This window comes from Lactuca sativa, chromosome 3, assembly GCF_002870075.4.
Source record: "Lactuca sativa cultivar Salinas chromosome 3, Lsat_Salinas_v11, whole genome shotgun sequence".
NCBI lineage: Eukaryota > Viridiplantae > Streptophyta > Magnoliopsida > Asterales > Asteraceae > Lactuca > Lactuca sativa.
In genome coordinates this window covers 173,047,794-173,061,430 of record NC_056625.2, presented here as the reverse complement: position 1 = coordinate 173,061,430, position 13,637 = coordinate 173,047,794, and the positions used below count along the sequence as shown (strand labels likewise).

General features: G+C 35.9%; 1 protein-coding gene across 1 annotated transcript; it reads left to right on the top strand.

Moving 5' to 3' along the window:
• Positions 1–695: 695 nt before the first annotated feature.
• Positions 696–9,997, top strand: LOC111885288 (uncharacterized). The gene is made up of 4 exons (XM_023881553.3): positions 696–3,953; positions 4,869–5,089; positions 6,334–6,858; positions 7,708–9,997. Exons 1-4 carry the CDS (start codon positions 696–698, stop codon positions 9,851–9,853), a joined length of 6,150 nt encoding a protein of 2,049 aa, XP_023737321.1. The 3' UTR covers positions 9,854–9,997.
• Positions 9,998–13,637: the final 3,640 nt, after the last annotated feature.

Below are 13,637 nucleotides of genomic sequence, written 5' to 3'. Positions count from 1 at the left end.
TCAATTTTTAGTGAATTTTCGTTGGAATCAATCTTGAAGAGGATTCAAGTATGACGTAAAACTTTGATCAATTAATTTTCATTGGAGTCTCGAAAGTGATTTTAAATGACGCTTTTCCGATTAGATGAATAATATGTGATTTAATTTTATTGGGATGACTTTCTTCAAGTTACATTTTATTGGGATGTCAAGGAAATCACATAAGCTTCAAGTACTTCTGTGGCTTATGAAACCGATTATATTAAATATGAGTGACCAAAAAAACAAATCGACATCCACTTTATACCTAAAAAAACCAAAAAATAACTTCTCTCTCGAACCAAAACCTATAAATTCTTTATGTCACATAAAACCAAAAAATAACCAAAACCCAAAAATTCAATAAAATAGAGTGTGATTATTCCAATCTTATAACTTAAAATTTTGAAATGTTGGTTCTTTTATGAACATTTCAATAAATTTATGTTGGTGCCTCAAATAAAGCATAAATTACCCTAAAATCTCTGAAAACCCGCCGTATCCTTCTTTGCAAAATCAAGCTCGCCTCTCCTTCCCTCTCGCCGCCGCAGGGAGAGAGAAAGAAGGCTGCGCTAAGCCTGCCGGAACTTTCGCACTTGCAGGTTGCCATTGTTGACGTTTCCATCAGTATCACCTTAAACCCTAAGCCTCCTATACTTACTTCAAGTGACTCTACCATGTCTGCGAAATGGCGAGCTTTACAGCATCGTCATCGCTACACTTACAGCGCAATCGTCTTTCCTCAATACTACAAGCAAAGTCTCAACGACTTCATTAACTTGTCTGTATCTCAAGACCATGATGCATCCACTCGTGTGTTCTACTCACAGCTCAATGAACTCGTTTCTCTCAACTCAACCTACGCACAACTCAGTCACGCTAAAAAACTCGCCTCTGCTTTCACAGAGCTACTTAAAATCAGCAATGAAATCGTTGTTTCTCAAGCGTCCAGATTCTACCTCGAGATCCTGTTCCTCGAAAACTCTGTACCATTACACAGAACTCTAGTTTCTGTTCTTGCGAAAACTAGAGATTTCCAGTCTGTAATCGGTGATTGCTTTCGATCTCTATGCGAAGAGTATGCAGATTTGAATGGGAATGGAAATGAAAAAAGGAAGAGATTTTGTGTTTCACGTGTAGGTCTGTCGATGATGAGCTCCCCAAAACTTGGGTATCTAGTGGAAGTTGTTGAAGAATGTGCGATTCTGATGAGTTTAGATGTGGTTTCCAGTTTGAAAAGTGTCGTTTTAGAGACTAATGATTGGTGTAGGCCATCACCAATCGTTATGGAACAATGCCAAGAAGCTTTATCTTGTATCTATTACTTGCTTCAGCGATGTCCTTCAAAATTCACCAGTTTGATTGGATTACATGATTCCAATATCATGGAGACGATCCTCACCACCATTTTAAGTATTTTGAAATCTGAAGCGTTTTCAAGGGATTGCTTCGTGGCTGCAGGAGTGAGCTTTTGTGCAGCCCTACAAGTGTGTCTCTGTCCTGAAGAACTTGGATTGGCACTTATGGAAGGTATCTTTCATCATTCTTTAACTCCCAGTAACTCATTTCAAACTGTTGTCATGAAGATTCCATACAAAGGGAATCTGTTTTCAGAAATTCAGAGTTTCTCTCTTCTCAGTAGGCTCTGTTTGATTAGAGGAATCCTAACTTCAATCCCTAGAACATTACTCGATACTCCTTTTGAATGTGGTTCTAAAGATTGTGAAACGATACTTTACAATGGCATCTTACCTGAGTTGTGCAAATATTGTGAGAATCCAACCGATAGCCACTTCAATTTTCATGCATTAACAGTGATGCAGATTTGTCTGCAACAGATAAAAACCCTGATACAAACCACTTACATTGATGATGCAAAGAATCATAATCCCATTTCAGATGACATAGGTGCCCGTGTATTAAGAATTATATGGAACAATCTTGAAGATCCATTAAGCCAAACTGTGAAACAAGTTCATTTGATTTTTGATATCTATCTAGACATACAATCCAGTCTCCCTTCAACAAATGGAAAAGATAAAATCCAATTGTTCTTAAGAAAAATTGCTTCCAATCTTCTTCGAATGGGTGGACGTTGTAAGGGTAGATATGTCCCATTAGCTTCTCTTACAAAAAGACTTGGAGCAAAAACGATTTTAGAAATGAATCCTGATATGATGTTTGAAACTGCATGGGCATATGTTGATGATGATGTATGTTGTGCTTCCACCACTTTCTTGAAATGTTTTCTTGAATCTTTGCGTGATGAGTTTTGGAGTAGTGATGGAGTGGAAATCGGGTCTAGAAATTACCGAAACGCCCTTTTGCCTCCGTTTTTACACGGGCTTGCTTCTGGAAACTCAAAGCTAAGGTCAAATTTAAACACATACGCGTTTCCAGTGATTCTTGAAGTGGATGTTGATAGTATATTTTCAATGCTTTCTTTTATATCTATTGGAGAAGAAGAGACTTTACTCTCTTTTACAGATTCAAACATGAATCTGAATCTCACAGTTGAACAAAAGGTAGCTGTTCTTGTTTCACTTCTCAAAGTTTCACGTTCTCTTGCTTTGATAGAAGGAGATATCGATAGATTCGAGAGTTCTGAAACAAATACAGATTACGAATACGCCCTTGTCTGTGTAAAGGGTATAAAGGTCAAAGTCCTTGTGAACTGGCTAACCTTGGCTTTAACTCATGTTGATGAGTCTCTTCGAACAGATGCAGTGGAATCCCTGTTTTTAAACCCTAAAACAGCAAGTCTTCCATCTTCTTTAGAGCTAAGCATGATGAAAGAAGCAATGCCATTAAACATGAGATGCTCCTCAACATCTTTTCAAATGAAGTTAACAAGTTTGTTTAGAAAATTCTTTTCACGTGTTAAAACTGCATTAGAGAGACAAATCAAACAAGGAACATGGAAACCTAACAATGGGAACATTCTTTATAAAGAAGAAAAAGATTCCAATTTCAAAAAAGCAGAAGAACTTTTCCATTTCATGAAGTGGTTGAGCACCTTCTTGTTCTTCTCATGCTACCCTTCAGCTCCATACGAGAGGAAAATAATGGCAATGGAACTTATCCTCATAATGAACAACACTTGGCCGATTTTACAAAAATACCCTTCTGAAACCATAACTCCATATGATGCGAAATTCACATCACCCGAATCAACTTTACTGCTAGTGGGATCAATTGTTGACAGCTGGGATCGATTAAGAGAGAATTCCTTTCGCATTCTTCTCAATTTTCCAACTCCACTTCCTGGAATTTTGACCACAGAAAAAGTCAAAGATGTAATTATCTGGGCTAAGAAGTTAGTTTATAGTCCTCGTGTTAGAGAAAGTGATGCTGGATCATTAACAATGAGACTTATCTTTAGAAAATACGTTTTGGACCTCGGATGGATTGTGAACACATCTTCTAATGTTGTTTTCTCATCTTCTTCTTCTTCTTCTGATGATAATGATTCAAAAACTTGTTCCAATTCTCCTGTTGTGGAATATGTGACATGTCTTATTGATTGGTTGCAATCAGCTGTTGAAATGGGAGAACATGATCTTTCTGATGCGTGTAAGAACAGTTTTGTTCATGGGATTTTGCTAACACTTCGTTATGGTTTTGAGGAGCTTGATTGGAGTTGTGATAATGTTTCTGGAATGAAGTGTGCGTTTGAGAAGCTTCTTGAGTTGATTATGAGAATTACTTCAATGGCTCTTTCTGTGGTTTCGGCTGATGCGTGGCATATACCTGATGACATGGATGAGGATGACCTTGTGGATGTTGATGATGATTCTTACATGTGGGGGGAAGGTAATGCTGACGTGGATGCTGATGTGGATGCTGAAAAAGAAACGAATGGGTCAAAATTGGTGCAGGATGTTGGACCTTCTGATCAAGTTGTTATGGTTGGTTGTTGGCTTGCAATGAAAGAGGTACTCAATACTCAATACTCAAGTATTCATTATCTAAAACTTGTTATTTAATAGGGAAAATAGCACAAAAGTCACTAATTTCACACCAAAGTTCTAATTTGCCACCGTGTGTGTGTGTTTTTTTGGTCTCAAATTTGACATTGTGTTTTCCATTTTGTTACAATTCTGACCATTTTACCGGGTCAACTCGGTTGTCTGCCGACGTGGCATGATGATATGTGGTTTTGATGACGTGGCATGATGACGAGTTAAAATTGATTTTTTTTTCCACAAAAGACACTCAGTTTTCACTTTTTTCAATTTTAACACAGTTTTAATTCTTGTTTCAATTTTGACACTCTATTTTTTTGTTCTCTACATTGAACCTCGTTTTTTTTTTTTTTAAAATTTTGTTCAATGTTGACCATTTTCCATTTGAAGCCGTATAAATATTTTTTATTACATTTTAAAGCGTGTAAATATATATATATATATATATATATATATATATATATATATATATATATATATATATATATATATATTTTCATTTAAAAACCACATGTTTGTATAATTACAAGGTTTTTTTACATTAAAGAAAATTGGAAGAAAATGATGTTCGATTTGGAACAAAAAAATAGTGTCAAGATTGAAAAAGAAAAATTAAAACTTAGTGTGAAAGTCGAAACAAGTGAAAACTTAGTGTCTTTTATGGAAAAAAAATTCAAATTTAACACGTCCCACATCATCATGCCATGTCAGTAGGCCGTAAAATGGTCAGAATTGTAAAAAATTGGAAAAAACACAATGTCAAATTTGAGAAAAAAAAAGGTGTCATTATAAATTTTGGTGCGAACATAGTGACTTTTATACTATTTTCCGTATTTAATATCATGTAATCAGTTTTAATGAAGTTGTTTGTTATGTGATTCTCAGGTGAGTCTTCTTTTGGGAACTATTATAAGGAAAATTCCTTTGCCTACATCAGATATATCAAAGGATTCGGATGATGTTGTGTTGGATTTCAATCAGTTAGAGACTATTGGGAATCACTTTTTGGAAGTTCTAATGAAAATGAAGCATAATGGTGCGATTGATAAAACAAGGGCAGGTTTTACTGCTTTATGCAATCGATTACTTTGCTCAGATAATCCAAGGTATGTTTTTGGAATTATTGTATCTGTTTGTTTTGGATAGAATGGAATGGAATGGAGGATTCTTAATGGAATATGATTCCTTTCCATGGAGGAGTATTGTTGTTTTCTTTTCATTCCTTGATGGAATGGAATTATATGTTATTACTAGTATAAATTACTTTTTGTTATTTTTTGCTATACATAACCAAAAATATTTGTTAATTATAATTTTCCCATTTCAAGATTTCATGGTATTTAATTTTATTCAACTTTTTTTGTCAACAGTTTTTTCGAAGTGATAAATAATTTTTATTGACAACTTTAAATAAGTATAGTATATACATTTCAAGTAACATGAAATACGTTTATATGCATTTTTGAATAAAGTTTTGTTTTTATAAAAGGTTTAATCTTATAAAAGACCTTATATTTTGTGTTTTTTCCGGATTAAACCTCAACTTTATTTGTTTTTTTCCTGAAAAAGACTTTGTATTTTTTCATTTTTCCCGAATAAAACCCTCAAATTTGTCTTTTTTTTTTTTTTTCCGAAAAAAAACTCTCAACCTTCGAACTGTTTATGAAAAAACCCTCAACTTTTTTTAGTTTTTTTCCGATTAAAACCCTCACATTTTACAAGAGCTTTTGAAAAAAAAAGGTTTTATGCAGAAAAGTCCCATTATTGGGGAATTTTTTTAATAATGTTCTAATTTTTTTTTGAACATAAAAGTGCTCATTATTTAACATTTTGCCAAAATTAATAAAAAAGTTTTTTTTTAAAAAAAAAAAACAGGAAATGAAAGACTTTTGTGTTAAAAAAAAAATACATTTACACTATCAAATTTTTTTTCCAAAATAATGTGACTTTTCTGCATAAAAACCCGAAAAAAAAAAGTAAAAGGGCCAGATTGAAAAAAATGAAAAAAAATCAAGGTTCTTTTTCAGAAAAAAATATAAAGTTGTGGTTTAATCCAGAAAAAGAACACATAAATAAAAGGTGTTTTATAAGATTAATCCTTTATAAATCATATATATACATTTTTTTTTTTTTTTTTTTTTCTGTATTCATTTATTCGCTTTTCTATTGTACATAACAAACATGAATTGACTCATTCCATTCCTTTAACAAACCAAACATGATAATGAAATTCACCGATCCATTCCCCCACCTCCTTCATTCCATCATAGAAGGAATCATATTCCTTTACACATCATTCCATTCCTTCCCTAATTCCATCGTTCTAATTAATTCCATCTTCACATTCCAGACTTAGCAAATTACCAGAATCATGGATGGAACAACTAATGGAAAGAACAATAGCCAAAGAACAAACAGTAGACGACTTACTAAGAAGAAGTGCGGGAATTCCCGCTGCATTCATCGCCTTTTTCCTCTCAGAACCCGAAGGCACACCAAAACGACTCCTCCCACGCGCTTTACGTTGGCTAATCGATCTATCCAACAAATCCATAACCAATCAAAACGGATCTGGATCTGGATCCGGATCCAAATCCGACCCAAAGATCCGAGACGAAGGCGTGATTCCAACAGTACATGCGTTCAATGTTCTTAAAGCAGCGTTTAATGATACGAATCTTGCGACTGATACTTCTGGGTTTTCCGCTGAGGCTATGATTATTTGTATACGTTCGTTTTCTTCGAATTATTGGGAAGTTAGAAACAGCGCGTGTCTTGCGTATACAGCTTTAGTTCGTCGAATGATTGGATTCCTTAATGTGCAAAAACGTGAATCTGCTAGACGCGCGTTGACTGGCCTTGAATTTTTCCACAGGTACTTTAATATTTTACCATTTTACCCTTTGTTACACCCATGAAATGCCATTCTTATTGTTATTTTTATTCTTCCACCGAGTATTTTATGATTTTAATTATGTTTGTTATATTTTAGTTATGTACACCCTAAATTAATCTACAAAAAACCTTATTTTTTGTATTTTTTCTGGATTAAACCTAGAATTTATTTTTTGCTTAAAAAAACCTTGTATTTTTTTTTTCTGATTTGGCCCTTTTAGTTATTTTTTGCCAAAAAAGTTGTGAAGTGTAAGTTTTTTTTTCGAGAAAAACTAAAAAAGTTGAGGGTTTATTTGGAAGCATTTAGAAGGTTGAAGGTTTTTTTCGGAAAAAAATACAAAGTTGACGGTTTTTCTTTTTGGAAAAAATGAAAAAATACAACTTTTTTTTTTCAGGCAAAAATAAATTTGAGCTTTAATTTGGAAAAACACATAATGTAAGGTTTTGTTTTTATTTTATTTTATTTATTTTTTTAATTTTTTTTTAGATTAACTCATTTATATTCGAAAAGTTTCTGGTGTTTCGATAATGAAGATTTATCAAAATTGATTATTTTGAATATGATGTCATTTAGGTTGGATTAATCAAAATCATCAATTCTGATAAATTTTAGGTAAAAAAAATGGAAAACCTCGAAATATATATATGTATAGGATTTTTAAGGACAAAACGGTGATTTTACAAATTTAACAAAAGGGTCGTTAAAATAAACGACACGTGGACCAGAATCAATTAATGACTAAATAAACCCAGTAAAAAATTGTCAGACCATTTTCGTAATTCACTAAAAAAATTATTTATATATATTTTTTTTTTTGTGTGTGTGAAGGTACCCGTCATTGCATCCATTCTTATACAGCGAACTAAAAATCGCCACTGAGCTGCTAACCACCGGCTCACGTGACCTGGCTCAAGCCGTGCACCCAAGCCTATGTCCCATGCTAATTCTCTTATCCCGGCTCAAGCCTTCAACAATTGCAAGTGAATCAGGAGACGAATTGGACCCCTTTTTATTCACCCCCTTCATCAGAAAATGCTCCACTCAAAGCAACCTTCGAGTCCGTGTCCTTGCTTCACGCGCTTTAACCGGTTTAATCTCAAACGAAAAACTCCCCCTCATTTTGGTCAACACAGTCAACGACCTACCACCTTCCACAACAAAAACAAATCCCATTTCTTCGAACACAACTCACGGCTTACTCCTACAACTAATCTCTCTTCTCGATATCAATTGCAGAAACTTAATAGATTCCGAGAGAAAAGATCAGATTTTAGATGAGTTAGTTGAAACCCTCGTCACACGTTCTTCCATCGCCTGCCCGGAAACCCACCCGACCTGCCCGACGATTGTTACGAGTTTCTTACGGGTTCTTGATGTCATGCTAAGTATTGCGAAAACGTGCGATGGAAGCAAAAGCTTTGGCAAAATTCGCGATCTTCTTTCGGATTTATCTTCTAGAAGCTTGGATATGGAAGCTTCTTTTGGATTACCTTATTTCGATCCAACAATATCCGAATGCCGAAAACAAGCTGCCACTTCGTATTTTAATTCGATCCGACAAGAATCACAGATTCAAGATCGATTAATCCGGTGTTTTTCCGATCCATCTTATGAAGTTCGAATCGCAACGTTCAAATGGCTTCTTCTATTTCTTAAAACCTCGGAATCCAATTCCGGATCCGGAGTCTTGATTGAGTGGATGAATCTCCATCTCCATACGGAAATGGTGAATCTTTTGTCTTTAGAAAGGAATCACAAATGCGTTTACTACATTTTAAAAATACTCTTCGCTTTCCACAAATCATCTCCGGAATCAAGATTCTCGGGAATCACCGATTCCGATTCCGTACTCCGCTTCTGGGAGATACTAGTTTCATTATACAAACTCACCCGACACATGAAGACTCGCGAAACGATTCTATGTTGTATGGCAGTTTGTGTAAAGCAGTTTGCTAACATGTTCATGAAGAATAACCATGAAGTGTATGATAGCATCAGCTACTATGTTGACCTGGTCAAACTACATTCAAACGCGTCAGAGCCTGTTAACATCCGGAAAGCGGTTTCCGAATCGATAATCGCATCTGGGTTACTTCAAACGGTTGACTTCATTGGTCAACATGTTGACTTTGATCGGGATCTAAACACTTCCATTATTAACATGTATGCTTCTAGAACACTTGATTTGTGGTCTGTGTCTATAAAGCTTCTAGAAGACGAGGATGTTTCTCTTAGAAGCAAACTGGCAACCGATGTTCAAAAGTGTTTCACAAAGGAAACATACGGAATCCCGAGCCAAGTTGATAAAGTGATAATCTCAAGTTTTGAGTATTTGACTTCGGTTTTTGGTCAATGGGTTGACTACTTTGACTACCTTTGTGATTGGGTGTTAAGTGGTTCAGACAATGTTGTGTCACGTGGGGATCTTGTGAGACGTGTTTTTGATAAGGAGATTGATAATCATCATGAAGAGAAGTTGCTTATTTGTCAGATTTGTTGTTTGCATTTGGAGAAGCTTCCGGTGTCTGGAGGTTTGGATTTGTTGTACGGGTGGCGGAGGAGATTCTTGCAGCGGTTTATGGTGGTTTCCGGCGACCTTGGCGGGAAGCAGGCGGTGAAGTGGATTGGCGGTTTGGGTAACCATAAAGATGCGTTTTTGCCGGTTTATTCAAATCTTCTTGGTGTTTACGCTTTGTCACGGTGTATTTTCAAGTCAAAGTCAAACAGCATTGGTTCCGATTCCGATTCCAATTCCAATTCCGATTCCGGTTCCGGTTTCAGTTTGTCAGAAATGGTTGATCTTGGAGATGCAGTTAAACCGTTCCTTGGTAACCCTCTCATTCATAACTTGTTTTTATCGGTTGTTAGATTATATGAGGAATCATCGGGTGAATCTGCTGGTTGTTTGACCGGTGAGTTGACCGGGGATGAAGCTGGGTGGGATCGTTTCGATCCTTATTTTCTTCTTAGGTAAGAAAATTTATATAATTTATGTGATTTGTTTCTATGCATTGCATAATTTGATCCGGTTTTGCAATTATAAAGTAACGAGAGAAAAATGGTTGTAAAAGTGGAACGTTTTAAGAAAGAAAAATATCGGACAAAGATTTTATTCTCATGTTTTTATCAAAGTTTGGTTGAATAATATATTACCAAAGCACATACTATACACCCAAAGATATAGAGAGAAAAGTACACCTATAATCACCAATGAGCTAAAACACTAATTAACAATAAAGTCAAAAAACATTTTGGAAGATGAGACTTGTTTAGGAACTTTGGACAAATCATGACTTGAAATAGAGATGTGTATGGATCCCATCCTTAATGAAATATGGAAATATATGTTGTAGCAGCCCATATATAATGAGAGTTTGCTACCCAAATAACCCAACTTATCAACCATGATTCACATTTTACATAATACGAAATGAGACCCCAAAATAAACCAATAGCACACACAAAATGACACCTTTTAAGAATGTAACTTTGGTAATAGATATTATTTCTCTTGACTTTTTATACAAAGTCACCACTGTTCTAAATCTGAAAAATGAAAAGCAAAACAGAAATTAGTAATAACAAAAACATTAAATAATCACAAAACAAAACACAAAATCAGAAATTAATAATAACAAAACCAATAAAACCAGATGCAGGGAAGCAACCAAGCAGGTTCAAACTTAAGCAATCAATCCAAAGGAGCAATCTTGGAAAAACACAGATAAATTTCGGTAATGGTAAAGCTGTAAAGGGATAAGGGAGAAGGAGAACTGAAATATTATATCACTTTGATATCTTTTTGTTAGCTTACCACCGTTAACAGGGGCAGCTCAAACAATTTAGGGGCTCTAAGCGAACCAAAATTTTGGGGTCCTTTAGCCTTTACTATACTTAATCTAGTCTGTAAGTCAATCCATCCTGCTGACTCATATTTTCTCTTAGACATGATTATTAGTTATTTGATTAATTAAAACAATGAATAGTCACCGACACACCTACAAATGAACAAACTATAAACTTGAAGGAATGGATTATGGATTAATAGAAATACCCGTTGCCTTGAGAATAGATGATATATAATGGAAAGCTCAAAATTGAAAAACTCGAATTCGGTCCAACCTTGATTCTATATTCTGTAATAGAAAAAAATATAAAAGTGAAGATTGTCTTTTATTTATTTATTAGTTTAAACTTGCGGTTTTTAGTTAAAATGAGAACTCAAACTTGCAGGATTATATTAGTTACAGTCAATTCAGTAAACACAAATTCATAAAAACACAAGATGTAAACAAATTATGGTATCAAGTGAAAACATTTTTAGGTATCATGTAAGTTGTTATACCTTGTAATGATGCTAGAAACCTTTAACGTTCTATGATATTCCTAAGGATACCAACAACGCAAAAAAAAAAAAGAGTGGAAACACTAACTCAAAAATCAAAAATCAAAAATCAAAAATCAAAGAGATAAAAATCGAGAATAGAAGGCATAAAGTGAAAACAGAAACGAATAATAGAAAAATTTGCAATTAACCCTGATAGATACGAGAAGATACCTTGAATCATCAGAGTCTTTAGAGAAGCCAAGAATGGATAACGAAGAAGAACATAAGGCATAAGCTATTTCAGCTGTTCAGGAATCACCGAATCAAACAACCTTTCTTTCACTCTTCAACAGTTCAAGAACGAGATTTGTAACGACCCAAAAATCAAGGGTAAAAATTTCATTTTTAATATAGCTAAAACGTTGATACAATTTATTCCAAATCATCATTAAGTAAAATATTTATCAGAGTCCATCCCAAAATCATTGAATGCGGAAAACATGGGTGTGTGCATTGCGATCATACCGGTCCCTTCTTTTCCAAACCGATGATATCTGAAACAATAAACAAAACTGTAAGCACGAAGCTTAGTGAGTTCCCCAGAACATACCCCACACAATCCACATAACCATATAGTCCATATCAGCTATAACAACTACATAAACCGTAACAATTGCATAAGCATGTATATATACATATAAAGATGCCATGAAAACCCTCCAATGTCTTATTCACATACTCACGTAAATCATATCAACTACACCAGCCATGCATATAAACATATAGGGAAGACTTGGAAACCCTTTAGGGTCTTACACCGGGTGCCATGGGAACCCCGACATGGTCTTAGCCTAATGCCTCGAGAACCCCCCGAGGTCTTTGACCTAGGATGCCAAGGAAACCCTCCAAGGTCTTACACCTAAGTGCCTTGGGAACCCCCCGAGGTCTTGACCTAGGATGACAAGGAAACCCTCCAAGGTCTTACACCTAAGTACCCCGGGAACCCCCCGAGGTCTTCCATGCAAGTATCACAAAGACAACTAGCATATCACGTACCACAAAATCAATTAGCATACCGCATAATCACTAGCATACTCCCTATCACATAACCAGCTAACATGCCACATAATACAACTTCAACTAATGTATCACATATCATAAAATGGGCCGACATTGGTGCCTTAGACCCATTGGTATGGTGAGGAGACTCACCTGGCACTACTGAAGCCCCACATATAAAACCCCAATGCTGGTTGACAGGTTTCCGAACTGTCAACATCAAACAATACCCAATTAATAGGTGGTTCCTAATGCATAACCACAACTCCATACTTAGGGTAAAAGACTACTTTACCCTAACTTAGCTTTATTCAAACCAAGGCCCAATCCAAAGGCCTAAAAGTCAAACTATGGATCAAAGCCCAACATATGACCCAATTTTCCAAATTGGGCCCAACCTTTACATGGTCTCATTTAAAGGCCCGACCATTTTGTCCAGTCCTGTAACATCCAGATTCTAGGGTATGTTATATTATTTATATATTTTGATTTAATCGAAGGGACTCGGCGAGTTGGTGGATTAACTCGTCGAGTAGGGGCGCGATCAGGCGACGTGTTTAAATGAATGGACTCGACGAGTCGAGCATTGGATTCGCCGAGTCGGCACTGTGGACGAAAACCCTAATTGTCCGGGTTTGGGACCTATTTAAAGAGCCTTAGGGTCTTCAATTGCGGCTATCCTTACCCTGGAGAAACCCTAAATCATCCTTGAGAGCTTAGAGAGTAAAGAAGAGCCATCTTGAGCATTTTGGTGTGTCATTTCTAAAGAGAAGATGAGATTCTAGCAAGAGGGACCAGAGGGGGTTGATGTACTGAGGTTATGAAGCCTGGAGCTTCACTTTGAGGTAACAAATCAGACCATTTCTCCTGTTTGATGTTGATTTCATGAATCTAGAGTTTCTTAACCATTCTCTTTAGAGGTTTATGGAATGTTTGAGGTCCCAATGTGGAATAAGCCTTAGATCTGGACCATGGGAGGTCCAGAGAGTCCCTTATGTTCAGCTTTATGCAGTCACATAGAGAGTTTGAGCCTAGGTTTCCATTTAGATGGCTATTTCTTCATTTATGGCTCTAATCATGATGCATGGACATAAAGTTTGGACCTTTACGTGATTTGTGGGTGCTAGAAGGATAGATCTACAAGTTGGTGAAGTAGATCTGACCTCAGAAGGTCAAATGAGTTTGGTCATGGAGGAGACTCGCCGAGTCGGATCGAGTTTACCCGAGTTTCGTGATCAGTGGAGACCCGACGAGTTGGGTGGGCGACTCAGTGAGTCGAGTGAGACCTTGTGAGGAATCTGATTACGCATGTGGACTTGCCGAGTCGTTGCCTGACTCGACGAGTCTGGTCAAAGTTGGACCGTTGACTTCC